Source organism: Bos javanicus, chromosome 12, assembly GCF_032452875.1.
Source record: "Bos javanicus breed banteng chromosome 12, ARS-OSU_banteng_1.0, whole genome shotgun sequence".
In the NCBI taxonomy this organism is placed as follows: Eukaryota; Metazoa; Chordata; class Mammalia; order Artiodactyla; family Bovidae; genus Bos; species Bos javanicus.
In genome coordinates, this window is record NC_083879.1 from 60692426 (window position 1) to 60703988 (window position 11563).

Below are 11563 nucleotides of genomic sequence, written 5' to 3' on the forward strand. Positions count from 1 at the left end.
TAATTGGCCTTCCGGGGTAGCTCAAACAGTAAACAATCTCCCTGCAATGCGGGAGACCTGGGTTCGATCCCTGGGTCAGGAAGATCCCCTGGGGAAGGGCATGTCACCCACTCTAGTACTCTTGCATGGAGAATTCCATAAACAGGGAAGCCTGATGGGCTACAGTCCATGGTTGCAAAGAGTTGGACACGATAGAGTGACTAACACTTTGACTTCTTTTAATTGTCTCCTTTCTTATTATAAAATAGTGTCCATTTATGATATCCCACCTTCTCAAGAAGAAAACTGTGGCCACTCATATTTGACATAAAAGTGTTCAGGGAAAAGAAATAGAGAAGAATCTTTAAATTCATTTTAAAACCGTTTCCCAATTACCAGGAGATCCAGACTTCTCTTTCTAAATGGTCAGCATTTTCTGCACATGCATAACTCTTTTCATGTAGAGAACAGCTTCTGCCAAAGATAATTATGTGGAAAGTCTTATAAATGAGAAATACTGTGATCTTCCCTTCGATATGTGTTTGCTTATGTTAAAGAAAACAGTTTATTGTCCAACAACTTTGAAATGTATTTACTATTTTAAAAATACCTTCAATTATACATCTACTAGGTATCATAGAATAATATTATGAATAAATTACATGATGTTGAGACTATTTACCCATCATCTGCCTATTTATTAGTTTTCCAAAAATCTCTGTATGTAGTCATTTATAAAAGGTGCTTCCCCTATGGCTCAGTGATAAAGAATCTGCCTGCAGTGCAGGAGACACAAGTTCTATCCCTGGCAACCCACTCCAATATTGTTGCCTAGAAAATGCCATGGACAGAGGAGCTTGGTGGACTACAGTCCATAGGGTCGCAAAGAGCTGGACATGACTGCAGTGACTTAAATACTAACAGCACACATATATAAATGTATAATTATTTACATATACATAAATATATATATCAGTATATTAAAATATGCATTTTAATGACCAGGGGATAGCCATATCACTTTTTTCAATCCTGGTTTGAAACTTAAGCCTTTTAAAGTAATTGGATCAGGCAGCTTAAAGGCCACTAAGATGATCCATTTAGTTATTATTTGACTAGGAAGGAAAAATGTCCCTCTGTGGTTTAAGATTGATTCAAGAGGGAGAATCAGAGTTACTGATATATTCCTTTTTTATATGTTATGATTATCATCCTAGTATGGAGATCAATGGAAGATATTTGAAGAACACTCTTCAATTCCCAGTAAGTATTTTAATGGTAATTGTGTGAAAATAATTCATTAATACAGATTCATACAATTTATGTATAACAGATTGACAGAATCGAAAAGATTTGATCCAGTATGATTATACACTATTATCATGTTACTACAAACATCCAAGATTCAGACATTTGTGAACAAAGAGTAACGTTTAGTTAAATAAAAAAAAAAAACAAACAAACAACTCGAGTGATGAAAAGTCTCTTTTAAGAAAGCCCAGGTATTTGTAAACATTGAGCATACTGAATTATGATTTGGGATTTTGAATCTAACAATTGCAGAAAGAGACCACTTTAGCCTTGTAGGTAATAAACCAGGCAATATAATAAAAATTATTCTGTAGGTGAGGGGGCAGGGAGAATAATAAGAAATACAGGTAAAATAACCAAAGTTCTGAGTGATTATCATAAGTCACAAGACCTGTTAAAAATTAAAGATCATCACTGGAGTTTCCAACTCTCAACTACTTGTAGTAGGGAAACAAATTACATAAGAAAGGTTCTATCGTGAAAGAAACAGCTAAGCTTTAAAAATCTCTTACTCTTTGGAAACTGTAATTATTTCTGCATCATTGTAAATAACATCAAGACTCCATAGGGTTTTATTGGGTTGACGGATAAGTTCTTTCAGGTTTTTTGTAACAGCGTACAGGGTTGATGTTACATAATTAGGGGTTATACCTAATTTGAAAGATATATTTACATGACACCATAGACAACTTTGTTCTGTCTTTGATTTTTAAGTTGAGTGAATATTATTGCTTTTGGCAATTAACAGTAAAGATTAAAAAAAAAAAAAAGTATATTTACCTCACTCAAAAGAGAAGAATGTTCCTCAGGACATGGCTCTGTCTGCATTCATGGATCCATTCCAAAGATCCTGCAGGCAAGTGAGGTCTGATACTTCTGTGCACTTGATTGGAATCAGGAAATGCTTGCAGATACTCTACTGAGCAGAAGTGCAGTAACATGAATTCTGCTCTTGTTTTGTTCTTTTCCTTAGAATGTAACATTTAAATTAATGCTTTGGAGGGTTTACTGTTCATTACTGTGCTGAGTACTTTTAGTGGATAAACATATAAAGTACTATATACGAACCTAGATTTCCCTTTAGTAAACATTACTTAAAAAAAGATTTCCCTTGTTTTGATTTCCAACCTTAAAGGTTAATGAAGAAATGTAGATTTTCAATGAATCTTTTAATTATTAATACATAATTTGTTATTGCTTTATATTAGTATATGCAATGATTTTTTAGAAACCTAGTGATATGATGTCATAATAGACCCATAACTGTTCTTCATACATTCCACACAGGCTCCTCCTGTTTTTATTAAAAGAGAGGTCTTCTCTTTCATAATCAAAGAAAGAAAGTATATTTATCTAGTCACACAGACAGTTGAATGTTGAAAACCAACTCATTTAATAGAACATTCATGAATCACTAAAATAGTATAAAGTAAATTAAAAACATCCTTTCTAATAGAAAATATGTTCCTTCCTAACCCTGTGCATGCATCTGAATGGTGAACACCACAGAACTAAAATACCTTGATTAATTATAGTTTGCCTTGTGAAAATTTTCTGTATAATTGATTCTGTAACCAGAAAGAAGACAATTAAATCATTTGTACTTGTTTTAAGTAGGAAAATGATTTGCCAGAAAGGGAAAATTATGGGCCATTTAGTTGGGCTCCATGACAATCACAGCCTGACACTGAAAGGCCTTCTCACACCTGGTAAAGAAAATGCTCAGTGTGTGTGACAACAAATAGAAATCCTGTTTTTGTGTGTTTGTGCCTAAGTGCCTCCATGAATGTGCATGTGTTAATCCTAACTGGACTGAATTACAGATCAGACTAATTGAAGAAGCACATATAAAAAAGGGTTTTCATTTTAGTTTTATTATAGTGAGCAGTACTTTTAATTTTCTTGAAAGGCACCCAAGAATAATTACCTTTGTGAACCAAAAATATACAAAACTGTACAGAATAAATAGTTCATAAAAATCTAGCTATACTTTCTTGTAAAATAAAGCTACATTGTCCCACTCTTGAGGCAACTTAAACCACTTACCCTTAGACGTGCCTTTTGCTACTAATTTATGGCATCTATCAGTGTACATCAATAAAAATAAAATATTTTTCCTGTTTTTTTACACCAGTGAATTATTACTTGACACAAGAAACATATTTCTATCTCATTATTCAAATTTACAAAGGATTAATGCTATGAAAGAATCCAAACTAACGATAGATGCACTAATCATATTTACAGTTGAATATCAGTAGCATTTTCAAAATATCCCAAGAGTAAGAATTAAACTTTGAGCACAAATGACATACCTTAGTTCACAGCAGCATTAACAAGAAGATTGTCCACACAAAATGTGCAGAAAAACCAAAATTTTTTCTTCCTCATTCCACCTGAACTGTTAATCATTCTTATTTTTAAATTCAGAAAGCATTTCAGTGGCATTTTTTAATTCTCAAAGTTTCAAAGTTTTGAGCCACTCATACCCTATGTAATTCAACTTCCCATTTTTTCTTTTCTATTACTATTTGTTAATTTTAAAGTTCCAGTTCCTTTTGCCTTTATTGCAAGAAAAGTTGGTGTATCTAACAACTTATACTTTTGTAAGTACATATAATGATTTTATAAACAATACATGTCTTACATATTATAACTACATTTACTGTTAGAGTTTTCAAATGACAAAAATCCAATTCTATTTAATCCATGGGTAATATAACTCAAGAAATTAAGGGTTAAATATTAAACCCTTTTAGATGTGCAAGAGGACATCTATGAAACACTTTACTTATATGGGAAAATATTAATATAATCCTTGAATGATTTACATGCAAGGACTTATTTTATTGGGGATAGACAAAATTGCCTGAAGACAATGCAATGGCTTCTCCCAGTGATCCCTGAGTTTCTTTTTCTTTTCCCATAGGATTGCTGCTGTGCTTAAGTTCTGATTGATGACACACTCATATAAGGCACTTATATACAAGGTCTGGACTTAAGACAGAATCACAGCATTTCTGCAGAAGCCCTTGAACTCTCTATGTTTGCTGCTCCAGGACTTCTAAGTAATCAGGTTCAGCATGTAAATTAGCTTTCAGCTCAAAATACTCATTTTTAGTCTGTTCCACTAATACCTTCCTTGGCCTTGAGTACAGTAATGTCTCCATCAACTTTAACTCTTCCTGGGCTCCTGGATAATGTACCTCCGTATCAGGCTGAAGTTGAGCAATATTTTTCCTTAGGTATTCTGTGATTCCCAGTTGCTGAAGTTCCCTTTCTTTCTCTAAAATGTTCCTATATAATGAACTGGCATCCTGGAAGGTTAAAAATTCAGTGGATTGGTCTGTGGTTTTGTACTTCATATTTGAACCTGTGAGTGGGGAGTGGTTTTCTCGTTCTAAAAGACTTCTTTGGAGATGTTTTGCATCACTTCCCTCTTTCTCATTCCTTTCTTCTTCTTCTTCCAGATGCTTTGGGCCAAAGGATGGGCTCCTATAGACATGAACCATGGGGCTCACCATGTGCTGCTCATAGAGTGATGCTGTGGGTCTTTCAGTAGTATGGTGAGTTGTTTTATGGCCGTACATGCTATACTGGAGATGCACAGGACTGGTGTCTCTCATCTGCTCGTCTGCTTGTTTCTTTTTGTATCTTCTCCTGCGGTGGAGAACAAGAACCACTATCCCTGCAGCACAGAACACAATAGTTATGAATACAATCAGCAGACCTAGTATTAAAACAGATAGTGGTACAGCATCAGTAAGTGATTTAAAAATAGTATCAGCTGTAGTTGTGGTTGTAGGAGTATTGACAATGATATAACTAGTCTGAGTTGGCAGGGATGGGTTATTGACTAAACCTGGGCAAAGAAGTTCACTATTGAGTGCTTTCAATTCCTTTTTGTGTAAGTGCTCTGGAGAGGTGCAGAGTATTTCATCTGTCACTGTGTTCTTACTTAACTTTTGTATCCATTGCTGCAATCCAACCAGGTCACAGGAACAATCCCAGGGGTTGTCCTCAAGGTCAATCTGGGTCAGTAAATCAAGGTCATCCAAGATATTACTTACAGGTAGATGAGTAAATTGGTTTGTTTTAAGGTTTATCCTCGTAAGAGGAACCCCTGAAAAAATATGTGGTGGTAAAACTTGTAGGAGGTTGTTGTTTAAATAGAGTACTTTCAGTTTAGGCATTGGGTTGAAGGTTCCAGGTAATATTTCCTTAACACCATTGTATTCAAGATACAAATACTCAAGATTGTGGAGACCAAGGAACATACCTCCACTCAATTTGGTCAGGTGGTTACCATTCAGATAAAGCTTTTGTAATCTTGTTAAATTCATAAATGATCCTTCTTCAAGAACCTCAATACGATTGTTTCCCAAGTGAAGCATTTCCAAAGTGAAGTATTCCACTAAGTCAGACTTCAGTAATGTATGAATGATATTCCCTGCAAGAATAAGCTTTCTAGGATTTTGTGGAGGAGGTTTGAGATCTGATAAACTTTCAATATTGCGCTCCTGACAGTGTATTAGAAGTCCTGATGGGGAGAGTACTTTGCAATTACAAGGAATAGGACAGTAGAGTCCCGGAAGTTGAGTGGATGGCTTTGTAATATAAGGTATTAAACCTGGTGCTTTGGTGGGTGGTTTTAAAAGAGATGTTGTCTTGGCTGACATGTGACTATCGCTTATTGAAGAGGTTACTGCCAGATGTAATGATCCAGAAGGATCCTCGTGTTCTTCGTATACTGGTGGAGTGGGGCAAATTGATTCCTTTTTCAGCCGGCTTAGTATGCTTCCTTTGAAAAATGGAGGGCTGTTACATACAACATCACCAATTACAGACTGTGGGGGCATGTTTTCCAACCAAAGTTTTAGCTGTAATAAGTCACAATTGCAGGCCCATTTATTGTCCTCCAACTGGAGATCCAATATTCGGCCAATGTGTTCTAAAAAACCAACATAAGGCAATGTTTGCAACTGATTTCCACGAAGATCTAGATGCGTTAGAGGAACAAATCGAAATATGTTTGGAGGAAGACTCTCGATAGCATTGTCATTTAAAATTAACACTTTAAGTCTGTTGAGCTTGCTAAAGGCACTTGGTTCAATCACTGTAATGAAATTGTTATCTGCTTGTAGGAATTCCAGGTTTTCCAGTCCATGGAAGGTATCCTCTTTAAGAATTTCTAGAGAATTGTGATTGATATGAAGTTGCTTAAGAAGGCCAAGGCCATTAAATGCACCAGTCTCAATATCTGCAATATTGTTAAATCCAAGGTGTATTGAGATAGCATTGGTAAGCCCAGAAAAGTCATTTGTGTGAAGTACTGTCAAGCCGTTATTTAATAAACTTAAGTGGAAAGGTCGTGATGGTGGCACACTTATTTGGGATAACTTCTTAATACCTTTCTCTTCACAATTTATTAGCATCGTGCCGTCTTTTTCCTCACAGTTGCAAAGAGAGTCACAAGAACCTCTGGCTGAGGCAGAGGGCATTGGAGATTGGGACTGTGAAGATATACAGGCAAGGAGAGATGAATACAAGAGATGAATCCAGAGCTTCATGTTGTCATGTGATGGATCTGATTCTGTAAAATACAATGCAATAGCAATGGGCTTTAGTGGCCAGCAGCAGGGAGGAGATGAAGCTGACATTTTCAAAATGATAGGTTTTCTCCTAATAGGCAAGATATTGATTATCTTAAATACATAAGTGCATTGCTGAGTCTACATTTTCTTTTATTTTTTACAAATATGACCAGTAGATTTGTTTTACTTTTAACTTGCATTATGATAAGAATTTAAAATTTAGGTCAAGGATAACTTCAAGTATATCGATTTGTGTTCATATCACCAACTAATTGCATTTTAACAGATGTGAGGGGTGTTGGCTAAATGGACCATTGATAACTTGATATGATGCAAAGGTATGTATTTGAGAAGACCTTAACTTTTTCATTTTTTTAGCTTAAACTAGATGAATCTTTTTTTATATTTATTTTTAATTGGAAGACAGTTGCTTTACAATAATATATTGCATTGGTTTCTACCATATCAACATGAATCAGTTCCCTCTCTCTCGAAACTCCCTCCCACCTCCCACCCCTCTAGAGATAGCCAGAAGCAGAGAAACCTGTAGGAAATTCAAAAATGATAGAAAGACTGTATGTATGCATTTCCTTTAGTTCTATTTTTGAACTGGATATCACAATATAACATCTAATAACTGTGTTTAACCTGCTTTGGTTTTGGCTTAAGATATTAATTCCATTATTTATTTAAAAAAACTTGAGAAACATATGTCTATGTAGTAAAGTAAACCTTTATAAAAGAATTTTAACTATGCTGTCTAGGGTAGTTTGTATAAACCTAAGTATTAGATATATATGCTTAAAGGTATCCATTCAAATTTCACACTTTAATTTCTAGAGGTGAAATATTCACTGTTACTTTTAAATTATTCTGTGGATAAGGTTAACATCATAAAAACTAAAGAAGAAAAACTGACATATGACACACATTTCTGGCTCTTACAAAAGAAGGAACAATACCTCATATAAACTTCTAACAAATGACTTCCTAATGAGGTCTTGAACCAGGCTTTAGGGCACTGAATATCTCATAATTAAGCAGCTGATCTTTATTGTAAGGCTTAATGATGCAAACAATGAACTCTGAAACAAACTTCACTCTATAAAAATATTTGAAGATCTCTCTGATTTGATAAATAAAAAAATGACAGTTCAGGATAACACATCACATATCCCAACTCCTTAAAAATTCAATACATGGATCTGAAACAGCAATTAAAAGAAATTCTAACTCTAAAATAACAGCAGTGGTGTGGTAAATACTTTGAACTCTAATGTATCTAATTTTATTACCTTCTTTCAAATAGTGCTTTTTAAATTTAGACTAAATTCAAACATAAACAAACACCACATCTTGTAACTATTCAAATTTTGGAAATGATAGATGCTTTCATTTGTCTGGATAGGATGTAAACAGTAATTTTGAATCTAATTAAAATTCACAGTCAGGTAATACATCCCAATACTGAATCAATAATCTCAAAAGTAAACTTCCATTCCATGAAAATACACAGTCTTATTGAAAACATGTATAGTATGAAGTTTCTGAAAGGTAGAAGACAACCAAAGACATGAAACATTTGAGTAGTGCCTTTCTATATGAAGGGAAAGTTAGCTGACTGAATGTTTCCAAAGGGAAATAGTTTGATTTTTAAACAACTCTGAGGGCTATGCTTAGAATCAAGCAGCTTGGGGTTGGAGTCTTCAACTTGTGGATTAGCTTCACAGCTAATCTCCATATTTCTCCATAGATGACCAAGAAAGAATACTCTTTCTTTCACCAGACAACGCATCTTAAGAAGATAGTGAATAACTTCCAGATGAGAATTTCTTGTTATTTTTATCTCACATGCATTTTATGCTCTTCAAAATGTAGTAGGGAACAGTTTCTAAGGTTTTCAGAAATACACATAAATATTAAAAGTGGTTCTATGTTGATAGTATAGAGATACTGTGTTAAAGAGGTAAAAAACAATCTCCATTTACATATTTTCAAGTTGGGAAAAAGTAAAAGTGGTGTGCAATATACAAAGAATCTTTAGATATTCTGCTTGTATTTGAGATTCAACAATGGTTTTTGGAAGTAATCTTTCCTTCACAGAGCACACATAGGTTAGTTTCCAATAACAAACTGCATGCTGTAAAAGAAATAGTGGCAGATTATTTTACTTCTTCTCTAAAGCCAGCTGTTAGTCTAGATGTCTGCTGCTCACAGAAAAACAGGCATCTGCTACCGCATTACTTGTGCCAGTGAACAGGAAAGAAACTGGATATCCTTTAATGCAAAGTTCTTTTTTTAGAGAGGCAAACATATATTCAATCACTTTAGAATAATGCAAAAATAGGTATAAGGAAATCCTGGAAACATTCATCTTACCTGTAAAGCAGAGACTTCCTGACGTTATCTGTAATGCACAGCTGGAAGAGATGTTCAAAGTAAATTCAGTTTCTTTATTAAAAAAGAAAACACCAACCACCGTGTTCTTTCTTCTCAAATATCACTTTTTGGCAAGTTCCATCGCTTCATAAAGTTAAAACCTCTGGTCCAAGACAAAATGCTGAGCATTTCATTGAAAACATTTCAAGCAGACTGCATACTAGATCATCCTGAAGCAGTTGTCCTTTTATTCCCCAATTAAAATTCACGGCATACTTCACAGCTATGCTGACTTTTTTTGCATATAGTTAACCATTTGCAAGCTGCTACATGCAGTAAACAAACAAGATGTTTAACAGAGCTGAGATTGATCACTCTTGCTTTCTTAGGCTGTAGATCCAAGCTGCAGCACTGTTCTCCTTCCTCCCTTTCTAGTCTTTCTTGTTAGCTCAGTTTGTTGTTAGTCAGATTGCCAAGGGCTGCGAGGTAGGCGTAAATAAAGAGACTTCTTGGCTTTTGACTCAGCCTTTAAGCCCTTCCCCATCAGAGCGCTTTAATCTGCCAGTGTCATTTAACACAAGAGACAGCTCCACCTTGGGACTCAACTCCTCCTCCTGCAAACGGTCTTCCTCTCCGTTTAAATACCAAATATAGTGCAAGTGAATTTTGATGCAAATAATGACATATGTTTAATAATATTTTGTTACTACAGCAGACTAAATCATACACTATACTAAAGTCTCATCTAGCACAGTATTGTACTGTTAGCACACATGTTCAGAAAAACTGCAAGCATGATACCTATAGCTCCAGTTTTATTTTTTTTAACTGGTACTCTAGGTTGAAATTGTGTACTAATTAAATCTTAAAATGTTAGCATGAACCGCTTTCCTGAAATACTTGTAGTTTTGTATTTACCATTTGAAAAGCAATTTGAAGCCTCATGTCTGAGACTCTTAAATTTTATACTTCATTATTTCTTTCCCTACAGCTAGTGTTCAATTATGAGACTAGAAATGAAGTTTTTTTTTTTTTTTTCAGATAGATAGTATTTATTTGGAATGGAAATATGATCATTTAAAAATGCATGCAAGAATCTTAATTATACATGGTTTTCTTTAGTTGAAAACAACTTATCAGTCTCAAAAATATGAAATTGTCTTTCCAGATAAAATGAAACAAGCATCTTCATCATGTAGTGATTTCAATATATAGCAATTATAATAACCTGATTTTTATGATACTAACTCTGGGAGCATTTTTTCCTAAAATATAATATTTGATAAGTTACTTGTTTCTTCAGCTCTTAAAAGTTTCTGAATTATCACCAATGAAACTCTCAACTGTAAGATTCTTTATTTCCCCAAATGCCTGTGTTTTAAAAATCACTCTTCTTTACCTACATTCCAAGAACCTGAACTTTTTCCACAGCCAAAATTAATACACTAAATGCTGTCGTTGATTGATTTTGAAACAGGATATGTTTAGAAACTCTCTTGCCTATAGGTTCTAGAGGTTACCTATATTTTATTAGGTCCAATTTCAGCAACAGCTATTCTTTTTAAAAAAGAGGTTATGCAGCTTATATTATTAAAACAGGAAAATATAAGATTAGGTTGTTATTTAATGATTGTCTGCAGTTATGCACTCAGATTCACAAAGTTCTCACATCTGTGGAATAGTTGTTTTAAAAGCTAAGGATTTTAAGGCAATTTCTAATATTCTCAGTTTCCTATATTATACAGTTTCTCATACATTAAGTTCATCTTTTATTTTAATAGCATGTTTTTTAAGGTAGAAAGAGATTATAATATGGATGAGAGTGTGGAGATATAGAGTAAAGATAAGGAATGAGATAATAAAGGGAATAAAAGAATAAAAGAAGGGAATTACTTTTTGCCACAGTCTACTGCTAGCTGAGGGTCAAGTTAACTTAAATCAGTCTAATGCTTTAGATAGGTGGTGACGAAAAATAGAATCAGTGAGAAAATAAGGAACTAGAATAACTTCCCTCCCAACACTGTAGACATAATTCTCCAAATGCATTCACTTAGGTTTTAGAGGTAAAATCACAGGAGAAAAGCTCTGAAGTACAGTCTGTGGTGGAAAAGCTGTTCAAATAGCCATATGAGAACAAATGGAACGAAATTTTTTGTAAATTGAATATCTTCTCCAGCTGGAGGATGTGTTGATTTTATTCATAATATATACCTAGCATATATTTGATGTTATTTATCTTTAGTCTTTTACCTATATGTAACATGTTATTTTTTTTCATGTGTAAGTTACTAGTTAACTAT

General features: G+C 34.2%; 1 protein-coding gene across 2 annotated transcripts; it reads right to left on the minus strand.

Moving 5' to 3' along the window:
• Positions 1-1231: 1231 nt before the first annotated feature.
• Positions 1232-9862, minus strand: SLITRK6 (SLIT and NTRK like family member 6). 2 transcript variants are annotated; one of them, XM_061435196.1, is made up of 3 exons: positions 9264-9862; positions 5570-6883; positions 1232-4978 (listed from the first exon to the last, which is right to left on the minus strand). In XM_061435196.1, the coding sequence occupies exons 2-3, from the start codon at positions 6858-6860 to the stop codon at positions 4332-4334; spliced, it is 1938 nt and encodes a 645-aa protein (XP_061291180.1). In that variant the 5' UTR covers positions 6861-6883; positions 9264-9862; the 3' UTR covers positions 1232-4331. The 2 variants fall into 2 exon arrangements, with proteins under 2 accessions (XP_061291180.1, XP_061291179.1); XM_061435195.1 differs by having other exon boundaries at positions 1232-6883.
• Between the last annotated feature and the right edge of the window lie 1701 nt (positions 9863-11563).

Excerpts from the sequence above, each read along its gene's own strand:
- SLITRK6 (XM_061435195.1), bottom strand. The coding sequence starts at position 6,860 with ATGAAGCTCTGGATTCATCTCTTGTATTCATCTCTCCTTGCCTGTATA.